At 52.0% G+C, this 13,870-nt stretch overlaps 1 protein-coding gene across 5 annotated transcripts in view; it reads right to left on the reverse strand.

The window, feature by feature from the left end:
• EHMT1 (euchromatic histone lysine methyltransferase 1) overlaps positions 1 to 13,870 on the reverse strand; it is a gene marked incomplete at its 5' end in the record, with an annotated part of 146,601 nt that overhangs the window by 42,244 nt on the left and 90,487 nt on the right. For all 5 annotated transcript variants that reach the window (XM_082842891.1, XM_082842889.1, XM_082842892.1 and 2 more), the window contains 4 exons: positions 3,978 to 4,123; positions 6,080 to 6,211; positions 9,102 to 9,222; positions 10,387 to 10,464. In XM_082842891.1, the coding sequence (XP_082699017.1) occupies positions 3,978 to 4,123; positions 6,080 to 6,211; positions 9,102 to 9,222; positions 10,387 to 10,464 (477 nt within the window). The remainder of the gene's footprint in view (positions 1 to 3,977; positions 4,124 to 6,079; positions 6,212 to 9,101; positions 9,223 to 10,386; positions 10,465 to 13,870) is intronic.

A 13,870-nucleotide genomic window follows, 5' to 3' on the forward strand; every position in this document is an offset into this window, starting at 1 on the left:
AGAGGAAGAACGCTCTGGATGCAGTTTAAATAAAGGGAAACAAGAGATGATTACGGTTACTCAGTCTAAAAGATGACTATGTACAAAAATAATAGCATATATGAAACTGAAACATATGACAAAAGATGGGAGACAGGATTTGGGCCCACACATGTAAGAGTCTTACATGTTAAGTGGTACGATATCAATTCAAGCAAGACCGTGATAAACTAAGGATGTATGTTACAAACTCCAAAGCAACTGCTGAAAACGTGAGGAAAATACATAAAAAATAAAGCCAACAGTGGAATAAATTGGAATCATAAAAAATTTCAACCTGGGACTTCCCCGGTGGTCCAGTGCTTAAGAATCTGCATGCCAATGCAGGGAACACGAGTTTGATCCCTGTATCCCTGTCTGGGGAACTAAGATCCCACATGCCTCGGGGCAACTAAGCCCACGCGCTCTGGAGCCTGTGAGCCCCAACTAGAGAGCGCCGGCCCACGCCGCAACAAAAGATCCCACATGCCACAACAAAGACCCAGCGCAGCGGGGGTGGGGGGGTGGGGGACTCAATCCAAGAGGCAGAAAATGAAGAAAAAGGAAGAACAGATGGCATAATTCTTAGCACTATTAAGATGTCAGACTAACCCAACTACCTTGATAAGTGCAATGGGGATGATCCAAGCAAACCACTGGGAAGACAGAGACTATCGGGCCCTGTGCAGGACACGCTGTCTAAAGAGATCTCCAAACATACAGGCAGCACAGGTCTGGCGGCGGCGGGGCGGGGGGGTGTCCTGTGTCAGCACCAGACATCCCGAATCCCCAAGGACACAGTGGACCCCCCAAGACGACAGGAGTCATGTAAAACCGGCCCGAGCTGAAGAGTTGACACCCCTCCCTCGCACAGAAATCAGGGGAGCGTGTTGGTCGCACGATTGTGTGCATCTGTCACATGTGTCACTCGTGTGATCTGAGTCACTCATGTCACTCATGTGACTCAGAGACACACAAGCAGAAAGGTGACCTCAAGTGTGTGAATTATGCCTCAATAAAGCTGATGGGAAGGAGACACAGAACGAAGGAGCTATTAGCTCTGAGGGGCCGCTGCCAGCTAAGGCCAAGGCAACCTGAGCATCGAAAGAGAAAAATATTTTGGGGAACATAGCAGCAGCTTAAGAATTTCCTGGAATCCCACAGAAAAACAGAGCAACTAGACAGCAAAACCAAAACCCAGAGACGATATTTAAACCAAAACCAAAGGCCACAGGATGCAAATGGGTAAGGGTGGTCCTGCTAGACGCTGGTGCCCGGGCAGGAGGAGGGGAGAGGATGGGGGAAGAGGGACACAGCGAGGCAGTGTCTCGTGGACCCAAGGACGGGGGGAACCAAGATACCAAAAGGTCCTCCCTGGGGCTGAGAAGAGCAGGCAACCTGGGAGAAACCCTGCCCAATCCCAGCAAGTCTGGGGCTGCCTAAGACCTGGGGCCATTGCGGGCCAGCCACCAGGAACCCTCAAACCCAACGCGCCTGGACCCCCTTCTAGTTCGGGGCACGAGGACACCAGGACAAAGCTGAGCTGAAAGTAAGCAGGACAGGGACAAGAGAAATGAAGAAAAGAGAACATCGAGAACAATGGCTCTCAAAATCTCCGGGTTCAGTGCTCTTTTATAGTCCTAAAAATCACCAAAGGTCCCAAAGAGCTTGTGTCCAAATGGGGTACGTCTATTAACATTTGCCGTGTTAGAAATTAAGAGAGAAAATTTTTAAATATTAATTTATTTAAAAATAGCAATAAACCTATCACGTAAAGAACGTATTTTAATTAATAAATTACTTTTAAAAAAGTTAATGAGAAATGTCATTGTTTTATATTGTTCACAAAACTCTTTAATATCTGGTTTAATAAGACAGATGAACCTCGTATCTGCTTCTGCATTCAGAGCAGGCAAAGGTGGACGTTCTTCTCTGACACCACAGCAAAACTCTACAAGGGGTAGTTTCTCAAAAGATTTGCTGCAATGTAAAAATCTCAATCCACTGTCCACAAGTTTAGTACCGTTACACTAAAATCCATCCACGTGTCTTGCACTGTGAATGATTTTGTAACACCATGAAAATCACTCATTCCCTGAGTTATACAGGTCTTGCAAACGTACAAAATGCCACTGTACACCCTGTGAAAGAGTAAGTGAAAAGGCACTTAACTTTTCAGTATTGTTATAAAAATACTTTTGACCATGCATATCCCCTAAAAGAGTCCAATATGAAGAGGGTCCTGCAGGCCAAGGGGTGGAGGGGGGTGAAGCTTCAATAATAATAATAATAACAACAACAACAACAATACAAAGATTAGAACCCGTCAAATCTGTTTAAACACATGAGTTCATAATGATATTTTAAAAGTAAGAACTGGCCAACCTCAGAAGATGACAGAGAACAAATTCATTACCTGAACGACTGGGAAATAAAGAGGAAGGCTCAAGCACCAGTGCGGTCCTTCCTCTGAGATGTTCTGCTGGCTAACAAAAGAGCAGACGAGGTGACAAGGCTCTTCATGAAACCATCCAGCTAATAAATGAGCAGTAGACGACACAACATCACCGTTTTGGAACCTCTGATGAATTAATAAACACAGGCGTGAAGACTCAACAGCTGCCCACAGCAGAAAAGGAGAGGCAACCAGATATCACGAGCCTTTATCTTGGACTAAACTCCCCTCAGCTGAGCCAGGTCCACTTCTGTACAAACTGCAGACAGGGGCGCTGGAGGCCCCGTGAGCACGGGAGCCACTGCTCAGACCACGGGGTCAAATGGCCCGGCTGCTCCACACATAAAGGGAAAGGAAGAGAAAGGACAAGTGGGCAACAGCGTCTAGGGACACCTGTATGGCTGGTGAAACCATTTAGAAAACAGAAGCCGGGTGGTAGCTATTTGTGGACAATCCCATTTCCTGACCCTGGGAAATGGTTACCAGAGGGCCCACCCTAGACAGACTCATTAGGCCGAACATTTGTCTTGTATTGTTTTCTGGATTTATATTTCATTTTACAACAAAAAATGTATATGTAACAGACTGAAAAGAGAAAAGACTGTGAGTTCCTAAGATGAACTTTGGGGATCGGGTGGGAGGGGCACCGGAAGGCATCAAGGCACCAACTCATTACTCGGAAGAGCTGCAAGAGACCACGAAGTCACTAGTTGTGCTGCGAACGCAGGATGAAGCATGTTTCAGGGGCACAAACAGCCCCAGAAGGTGAGGAAGTTCTGTTCCAGAGACACCGGAGAGTCACTGCAGGAGGAACAAGAGAACTGTGGAGCCGCCACTCCGCAACCTCTCACCGGACGATGGACCGAGGGCAGGAACTCGACCTCACAGTGCCCCTGCCAAGGCCGGCCGGAATGCAGTGACAATCTCAGCACCTGGACGAGCTCCGACCTCCAGTCCTAAGATTCGGGAACTAAAGGGAATGACCAGCCACGGGCCAGTGGCGGGGCCGCAGGAGGGTGGGCGGAACCCACCCGGATTCAGCCAGAGCGGAGAACACAGACGTCTGACCACCAGCTAGGCGTCACATGATAATGGGAATTACTGTTACTTCTGTTACAGGAGACAAGTGCTAAACGCTGGCTCAAAGCCAAGCGAGCAGAGCGGGACAGACCCAAGTGCTGGCGGCTCGGACGCCGAGCAGCAGGTTCAGAAGGTCAACTGTAACGCTTTCATCACAGACAGTCCTTCTAAAGAAGGTGACGGGGCCTGTGGAGAGGCTGCGAGCAACCTCAGGTGCAGCTCTGCCTCTCACCCATCCACGTCCGAGTTCACAGCAAAGTAGAAAAGCCTTTGGGAAAGCGTGACCTCAGCGGAGCAGCGCCCGCAGCCGTGTTGGCTCCCAGCCACCGCGCCTGCCCGGCCACGCACACAGCACCATCCTCCTGAGCAGAGCCGGTGCTGCCGGGCGGGGGCCCCCCTCGCACAGGAACGCAAACCTGCTCACCTGGTGGTCCACGCTCTCCGTGGCCATGCACTGGTTGTTGGCCAGGGTGGTGATCTCTCGGCTTTTCGGGGTCTCCATCCGGCAGCTGCAGAGGGGCACCTCCTGAAGGCCGTCCGTCTCGCCTACGTCGGGGCCGTTGGCCAGCCCTGCGGTCACACACAATGCGTGTCAACACCACGGCCCAGAGAGCTTTGCTACACTCGGCCCCGCCCACCCCACCTCCGCAGGGCAAGAAAGTGGGGACACAGTCCCTGCAGACACGCCCGCGGGCAGCCGCCCAGGAGCCGAGGTCCAGGAGCCAGACCGCCTGGGACTTCGCTTCCCACATGCTTCCCAGCCAGGAAGCGCTTGTCTTCGTCACTTGATTTTAGAATTGCAGCCACGAAGCGAACGTTCGGTTCAACCTGAAAGGGTTTGGAGGCAGCTTGTCTCCTGATCATCTAGAGCGCTCCTCACCCGCTACAAGAGCGCAAAGCGCCTGCTTATTAGGCGGAAGGAGGAAAGAATTGGGGAACACAAAGAAGAAAACTAGGATCACGAAGAAAGTGTCCGGCACAGCACATCACCGCCTGACCCAACTTACGGGCAGGGCAAGGCGGGCAGCACCGGGAGGAAGGCCGCCCGCGGCTAGGCCGGCTTGCAGTGGGGACAGAGGCCGGTGGCCAGAAAGACCCCTTGACCCAGCCACGGCTTCCAAAGGAAGGCGCGTTTCATGTTCCGAAGTAGAGGTGTAAGGTAAGCGGGAGTCCCCACAGACATGGCAGGCCGGCTCGCCTGGACTCCCACAAACCAGGACCCGTCCCCACCCTCCACACCCAGCCAGGTCACGTGGCCCTTCTCCAAGGAGCCCCAGGCCCCCTGCCCTCCTGTCCAGCCTCAGGCCCCACAGCTGCCCCCCTAGAGGGTCTGGAACCCTAGCACTAAATGCACACAAAACTGGGGGACCTGACTCGTCCTTCCAAAGTGCTGACACCCCAGGCCCTGCATGACTGGACACATCCACGGGTCCCTCCAACGGTGGCTGTCAATCCAGGGAACACCCTCAGGGAAGCACCTTACATGGCACCCCGCAGCCTCTCCTCCTCCTCCAAGGGGCTCCCGCCAGCGTGGCCCTTACTTTTACCAGAAGCTGCACATACACATTAAAGGCAGAGGCCACCTCCCTCACCCTCCGGGGCTCAGCTCATATAGGGGCAGCAGACGCCCCTGCTGTGCTGCCCTCTCACCTCTGACCCCAGGCAATGTGGTAAAACGAGCACTACTTCCTGCTGGCGTCCAAGTCAGCACCTTCCTGAGACAAAGCTAAGAGCAGCTTTAGAGACAGTGAACACAGACGTCACCTCATCTGGAAGGAAGGCATGAGGTAATGACCGGAGAGGGGTTTCTGCTCTGTGTGCATCAAGAAGAGCGGCTAACTTCTCTGACAGACAAGCCTACAATTTTCTTCTTAAGCTAAAGATGTGATTTCCTAAACTAAACAAGTAAACCCAAAGTCCTCTAGTGTTCAAAACGCTAAAAGCTGGTTATTTGTCCTTTAAAGAATGATTGGTTATACCCCGACAGCAGCAAAATCCATGGGGTGTAAGTAACAGGAATTTTACATTTTCCCCACGTTTCATTTCAAAGAAATTTTTCAAAAGAGCCAAACAGCTATTAACTAATTTCCACCGGTAAAGACTTTCAGACAGCGAGAAGTGTGTGGCCCCAGCCCCAGAGCCAAGGACCCCCCCGAGCTGCAGTGCCAGGGACTTCAAGGCCAGGCTCCAGGTATGCCACCATGGGGCACCACCAGCTCAACACCGACGAGAAGACACATTTCCACCAACATTGCTGGAATCAGGGATCATAAAAAGGCCACGTTGTGCAGAACGACGCCACCTGCATGCAGCCAGGGCACAGGGTCACCTCCCACTGGGAGCCCCATATAAACACGCATGGCTCGCAGGACTCCTGACCTTGGTGGGCAACTGCACCCGACCCCTGGGGCCGCCTCACTAGAGCGCCACAGGGACACAGCACACTGGCCCCGCGTCCTGCCCACTCGGCACCAAACGCACCCTCCCCCACCCCCGCCAGCTGGCCCTGGCCACGCACACGCTCACCTTCTGCGTCAGAGGCCAGCGTGCCCTTGACTCGGAGATCCAGGGAGTCCAGCGAAACCTCCATGTACCCCGTGCCGTCGCTGGGTGCCATCTGCTCTGCGCTTCCCGAAGACGATGCATACGCTTCGGAACCTGCGTTCAAAGGCACACACGTCAAACACGGTGCGCCGGGGCCTCGCGACCCACGGGAGGCGCCATGGGATGCTCGCGAGCCACTCAGACAACAAACACACATAGCATCCGGGCCCCCATCCCGCACTTCTGCTGGTTCCCATTTCCGCACGACCTCCCTGGGGAGAGGGCAGCCGTGTCGAGGAAAGCAAAGGTGTGGGCATGTGGAAACACCTTTCTCTACAAACACACCAGCTAGATAAAAGCTGATCAAATAATCAAGGACACATAAAAACGTTGTGCACATACGTTCTGTGAATATTACTTTAAAAATATAAGAGTAAAATCTGAATGGCAGCTTTGAAAGACCAGCTGCTGTACAGCAGCTAAAGAAGCCCCAGACGTGCAGCGTTGCTGTGGAACCAGCCCAGCCTCAGACACCTGGGCTGCAGGATCCACAAGGAAAGGCTGCAGGGCCGCAGGGAGCGTCCTCCTGCGAGAAGGGGTTTACGAAGCACATCACCCACCGAAGGGCAACACAATCTGAACACTCCAAGGAGAGGAATGTGTGTAAGTGAGGAGCCCGTCAAGGGAGGGGGCGCCTGTCCACAAGTCCCAGGAGGCCCACCCAGGTAACTGCCATTCTAAGGGCATTTCAATGAGGAAGCCTGTGAAAACATGCATTTACACAGGATAATAACACCACCAGCAAAGGGCAAACACCCATAGTTCAGAGCCAAGTTTTAAATACTTGTCATCGACATTTCTTCAACGATGGGAAATGAACAAGCCATAACACAGAGAGGTGTGGTGCCCAAAGACTCTGAATTCAGGCCACAGTCTGAACCTAGATCTGACAGGAAGGAGCCAGCCACCAGCGAGAAATCACCAGCAATCTGAGGAACTGAGCAGCCTTTGTGCGATTTTAAACGCTCTACAGGAGGAAATAAAATTCAAACTCCCGTTTAAATAACTATTTAGCCAGGCATTCTACACATTACACACAAGATGGTGAAGATGAAGCCTCTGCCCGAAACAACTTTCAGTCTTGGATCTACAACGGCTTTTGTCAGCCGACAGCAAAAACCACCCGGGGTATTCTGATCTTGGCTGATGCTTCCTGGTTGAGAGACAAGGAAACGTGAGTGAAGGAGAGGAGGTTCACGGGACACGCCCGTGTGCCTGGTGGGTCAACAAACCCCACCAGCCACCTGACTCCAGTCTGAAACTGACTGCCACACACGGGCCTCCAGCAGCCCTCTGCATTTCAGGGGCAGCTCTGTAAACCTGCTTCACTATCAGGGGAATCTAGAAGAACGCTAAAATAACTGTGCAAGACAGAAAGAAGTCCTGCAGCTTTGCGGTGCTGGTATAGAGAAAAATCAATCAATAAAACAGACTAGAAAGTCTAGAAACAGCCACACGGTGACTGTCAACAAAGTTTCAAAAGGTTAAGTGAAGAAAGAAAAGTCAATGCAACCAATGGTGCTGGAACAGCTGGAAATGCACAGGCAAAAAAGTGAGCTGCCCGACAACACACACACAGTCACACACACAAAGTGGATCAGAGACCCACATGTACGGGCTAACTATAAAACTTCAAGAAAACACGGGACAAAATCTTTGCATCGTGGGTTGGTTAAGTCGAAGATTTCTGAGATCATGAAAAGCATGAATTTTAAAAGAAAACAATCCATAAATTAGACTTCAACAAACATTTTTTAAAACTTTTAGTAGGTGCACATACTTGCAAAACATCTATCTCGCAAAAGACTTGTATCCAGAAGACTGAAAGAAGTCACAACTCAGTGAGAAGATATACGCTCGGATTTTAAAGTAAGCAAAAGGTATAAACGCATTACGAGAAGATAAACCCTAAGATGTGCAACCTCGTTCTTTGGTAGGTAACCGCAATGCGACAGCACCACACACCAACCAGCAGCGCTGGAATCAGAGACTGACCGCGCAAGCGCTGCGGGGGCCGATGCGGGGCTGGACCGCTCCCGTGCTGCTGACGGAACGCAGAGCAGGACGAGCGCTTCGGGAAACAGCTGGCAGCACTAAGAAGTGAGACACACAGCATGACCCAGCCACTCTCCACTCCTAGACGTTTACCCCAGATAAACAGAGCATTTGCTCTAGAAACACGTGTACACAAACTCCGCAGCAGTTTATCTGTAAGGGCCAAAAACTGGAAAGAGACCAAATGTCCAAAAGGTGAGGGATAAACAAACCACAGACAGCTGCGCGTGGAACACCTCCCGCCAACAACACCACGGATGACCTCAGTTACTCTCGGAGAAGCCAGAGAGAAGGATCCACCCGTAAACGTTCTCCACAGCGCTAACCCATCTGCGGAGACGACGTGGAGCAGAGGTGCCCGGGCCGGGGGAGGGCTGGCTGCGGAGGGAAGGTCTCTGTCGCGCAGCGAGGGTGGCAGGGGTCTCCTGTCACATGCACGTGGTGAGGCCCACCAACCGAACACCTCAGCAACACACACTTCAGGCTACGCCAAGTCCTCCACGGCAAAGCTGCAAAGACGGGGCCCCTGGGCCACTAACTTTGACGTCATGCCCTTCCCAGCTGTCCCTTTAACAAGGCTACCTCCAGATCAAGGGAATCTGAGCAAAGGGCTGAGAGCCACTGTGTGGACCAGGACCCGGCCCGCACAGGACACTGACGGCGGGACACAGGGAAGGTGGGGGCGGTCAGCGTACGGCCATACCACGGGGGCCTGCTGGAAGGAGACCCCCTGGCATCACCCGAGGGTCTCCAATAAAGCTGTTTCTGATGCTTTTAGTTTTTTAAACAGTGGAGTCTTCTGTTCAAATGAAGTCCTACACAGAACCCCAGCCCCAAGCCCCCCACGGCCTGCTTCCGCCCGGGGTCCTGTGTGTGGCTCTGTGTTTACCTAGCACGGAGCAGGGCTTCTTTTTACTTCTCCGCCTCCTCTTCCTCGCTGGCTTGATCCAGGGGCTGTCAGGCTTCCCTTTCCTCTTGAGAAACTTCTTCTTGATGCTGGATTCAGAACTCTGAGAACCAAGGGAAAGGAACAGAAAGAGCAAAGCATGGGCGCTCTGAAAGCAAAAGTTCTGTTTTCTTGCCATATCGTGATAATGCAACTAGAAAATTAATTTCACTTTTAGACATTTTTCTAGGTCACATTCTCAAAGACACTCATGCTTTTCCCTAAATATCACTGTAAGCTCAGTTACTTGAGTTTGGCACAAAAAAGAATAAGTGAAAAAGTTCTACCAGTAACTAAATAAGTAAGTTCAGTAAGAGAATCCCCTTTTAATTACATGCACCCATTCATCTCGCTCATGAGAAAAGGAACAAACAAAGCCTCAACGTGCATCAAATCTATGTCCAAATTAGCCATTACATGGAGAACAAGGAAAGAAATGATCATTAATTTACAACATTTCGAGATTCCTGTGAGTACATGTGTCTCAAATCTAGACGCAGAAAGGGCATCTAACTGCCACGAGTTACAGCAGATGCAGAGCATGAACCACTAGCCTTTCTAACGACTCCACCACCAGGATCTCACAACCCCTGTTAACTATGGATAGAAAAAGAAATTTTAAAATGTGTGTTCATGAGATAAAAGGATACACTACGGGTGGCTCACTGGCCTTTCCAACAGTTGCCCTGGAGCCCGAGCCCTCGTGCTGGGCCCCCTGAGATGCCCAGGTGCCCTGTGCTCCCTCCAGCACCTTGTTCCTGCGCCCCCTTCACAGCAGAGCTCCGGGAAGAAAGTCTGCCAAGAGCAGCACCACAGCTCCCTGCGCTTCAGTCTACGACCCCAAAGGAACACGTTTATCGCCAGACACAACAGCCCTCCCAGTGCTCGTCTCCGCCACCCACGTGGCCACTGTCTCCTTCTCGAGGCACAGACTCCCTTCCCAGCCCTGCCCGATGGCCTGGGCGGCCCGCAGGCTCCCCAGGCTCCGCCCTCCCACCACAGCCCCGCCCTCTGACCCTGTCCCCGTGAGGTCGCATCATCGCTCGCAGCCCTCAGCTCTGAGCCACATCCAGCCCGCAGAGGGCCTGAGGTTCCACCTCGGAAGCCTCGATCTTCCCTCGCCCGGTCCACCCGGCGGCCCCTCCCTGGCTCTCTGCTCAGCCGCTTTCTCTGCGGCTCCCACATGGCTCCTCTGCCAGGAGCCCCGCGTCACCCGCGCACAGGTTACCAGATCAGACTCGTCTCCGTCCTCCTCCTCCTCCCCGGTGCCGGCCGACTCCTGCTCCTCTTCAGATTCGCCCTCCATCTGAGCAGCCCCGCCAGGAGCCAAAAAGAAAACAAACCAATGAGAGCCGCTGGTGGCAGGCGATCTGACCCGACACACCTTGGAGGTGCCCCCGCTCCCCAAGAGCCCGGCCCGGAAGGGCTGCCCCCATGCCAGGCTCCAGGCTGACCTGGACCACCGATCCGACGTGACTCGAACGTATGCAGATCAGTGCGCATGAGAGACTGCACTCACCGCAAAAAGGTTTTCAGAGGCCACAGACTAATATAAAACGCAAAACCTACCCCCCCCCGACCCACGAGCCCGCCCAGCCCCAGGGCCTCGACCTGCTGCCAGTGCTGGGCACCTGCGGGCGAGCACGGGAGTGTCTGCCTGCAGGGGCAGAGCACCCAGCACGCTTCTGCGTCTTACTCTCTTCTAATGAAAAGTACGCTGTGGGATCTTTCCGTAACAGAACAGCAGAAGCACCTGGGTTCACCTTCTCTACCTACACAGGAGCCGCACGCCCCCTCCACCCCTCCCCGCGCACCCGGCTGTGGCTCCTCGAGGGGCCACGCAGTGACCGCACCCTCACAATCTCACAGGAAGGGTAAGACCCTCCGGACAAACAGCAGACACGTGCTCCCACCCGTGCAGGACGCTCCGGGTGTGGGGCGCCCACAGGGCACCCCCAGGCCCTCTGAGGGGCCGCACCACCCCCCGAGTGTCTCCCACGTGTGCTCCTCCATTTCTCCCATGCGTATTGTGGGACCACAGCCCCAGCCTGTACTTCCACTGGGTCCTTGCTTTCTTAGTAACTGCGGAAGCTACACACACACACCGTCTGTTAAATATGTTATAAACATTCTCCTATCAAGCTCTATAGGCTCTGCTTCTGCTATTTCTTTTTAAAGTAAAACTTCTGGGCTTCCCTGGTGGCGCAGCGGTTGAGAGTCCGCCTGCCGATGCAGGGGACACGGGTTCGTGCCCCGGTCCGGGAAGATCCTACATGCCGCGGGGCGGCTGGGCCCGTGAGCCATGGCCACTGAGCCTGCGCGTCCAGAGCCTGTGCTCCGCAACGGGAGAGGCCACAACAGTGAGAGGCCCGCGTACCGCAAAAAAAAAAAAAAAAAAAAAACTTCTGGGGTTTTAATCTGGACAAGTCGAACCTCTCAGTCTCTCCCTTCGTGGCTTCTAGGTTTGTGTGCTTAAAACAGAAGGCCTTCATTTGAGATTAGAAAAACGGTTTCCAACCTTTTTCCCACACTTAAATATTTTGTGTTGACACTTTAAATCTTCTGGAATTTGCTTTTTTAAATAACAGCTTTACTGATTTATAATTCACCTACCCTTAAATTCACCCTTTTAAAGTACACAATTCAGTGGTCTTGAGTGTATTCAGAGTTGTGCAGCCATCACCCCCACCTATTCCAGAATGGAGTGTACATTTGTTGTGCACCTTGATCTAAGGGTCGGCCTTCACTTGGCCCCCAATTTTCCCAACAACATTTATTGAAAAGTTCATGATCCCTTGCGAACAAACTGAAAACCCAACCCTTACAACAAACTGTATCTCTGCAGACAGACAGGTGCACCGTGGCCACCCTGCTCCGCGCTCTCATGGCTCTGCCGTGCCTGCACGAATCCCCGCTTGAACCCCCTCCGTATCTGTTCTGCTAACCTCTCCCCCACCCCCCAGCCCGTTCTCACTGTGAACGACTCCCATGTCAGCTGGTCCCACAGAAAATCCTGTGGGAATTTTGATGAGAACAGGTCTGAATTCATGGATAACATGGGGAAAGGGAGATGAAAGAATGGATCTTCTCATTCAGACAAATAATGGGTCATTCCATGAACTTATTCTTTTTTTTAACCTCTTTCAGTAAAGTTTTACTATTTTCTCCTTATAGATAACACACATTTCTTGTTAAATGTATTGCTAAGCACTGTGGTGATATTAAAGACTTACAGCTAATTTTTAGGTGTGATATTGTGGTTTTGTTGTTCAAAGAATCCTTACCTTCTAAGGACCCCCACACTGACATACCGGCCTCAAGACCGTCCAGGTGGAGCAGGGACTCTGGCAAGCACCAGTGGCTGTACATATGCACAGCCTGACGTGTTCCGTTCAGGAGGTTAACAAGTATTGTCGGGTGTTTACTGATATTATTGACAAGCTGTCCTTATATTTTCCGACTGGCAGGACCACACAAGCTCAGCTCACTGGCTACAGCAGCCGCTCAACTGGTTTCCTTGGATTTCCTTAGATGGGTGATTATATTCCCAGCAAACTCCCTTGTCCTTTAAAGTATTAATGTTTCCTTCCGGTTTTCACCTTACAGCATCACAGCAAGAATGACCAATGTGGCATGCTCGTGTGAGGGGAGGAAGTGGCAACCCGCACTTTTCTTTTCTTTCTTTTTTTTTTTTTGGCTGCATCGGGTCTTACTTGCAGCACGTGGGACCCTTCGATGTGGCATGCGAGCTTCTCTCTAGTTGTGGCATGCGGGTTTTCGCTCTCTAGTTGTGGTACGTGGGCTCTGTAGTTGTGGCATGTGGGCGCTCTCGTCGAGTCGTGTGGGCTCAGTAGTTCTGGTGCACGGGCTTAGTTGCCCCGTGGTATGTGGGATCTTAGTTCCCTGACCAGGGATCGAACCCGCATCCCGTGCATTAGAAGGTGGATTCTTTACCACTGGACCACCAGGGAAGTCCCAACCTACACTCTTTTTATCACTGGTATTAGCAATGGTTTAAAACTTTCGCCATTAAATATAACCTTTTTTGTAGGATTCTGATATCTTTATAATAAGCTTTATTTAAATGTTATCTTTAAATTTCATTGGGTAGTTTCTTATTTTAAAAATACTGAGCAGTGAAACTACCCATCAAAGTGGGCAGATTAACAACTTCCAAAACTCCTGTGACTGTAAAGGGAGGAATAAGGAATAACTCCTTATAAGGAATAAGTACTTGAAAACTGCACACACAGCAGCTACAGAAACAGACGTGAGGCGCTTGGGGTGAGAAGGGAGGGGAACACCACAGCTGGCACCTGACTGGACAGACGGTGTAGGACTAAGCCAGGCAGAGGCCACACAGGGCGGGGGACCCGAGCCAGCAGGCCCCGTGAGCGCCCGAGACAACCCGCACCCACCTGCCCCATCCACACCAGTGCAGAGACAAGGACACCGGTCATCGGTGAGGAGTCAGCCCCCTACATGGAGAAGGAGGCACCGTACTGGCCGCATACACACAGGGCCTCACTTGCTACAAATCGACTTTTTAGAAGGACAAATAACTACACAGATAAACAGCTGGGTCCCAAACAGGCACTACACAAGAGAAGGCATCCAAACAGCAAATAAACATACAACAAAGTACCCAGGGCTTCCCTGGTGGCGCAGTGGCTGAGGGTCCGCCTGCCGATGCAGGGGACACGGGTTCGTGC

Source organism: Leucopleurus acutus, assembly GCF_964270905.1.
Source record: "Leucopleurus acutus genome assembly, chromosome: 7".
NCBI lineage: Eukaryota > Metazoa > Chordata > Mammalia > Artiodactyla > Delphinidae > Leucopleurus > Leucopleurus acutus.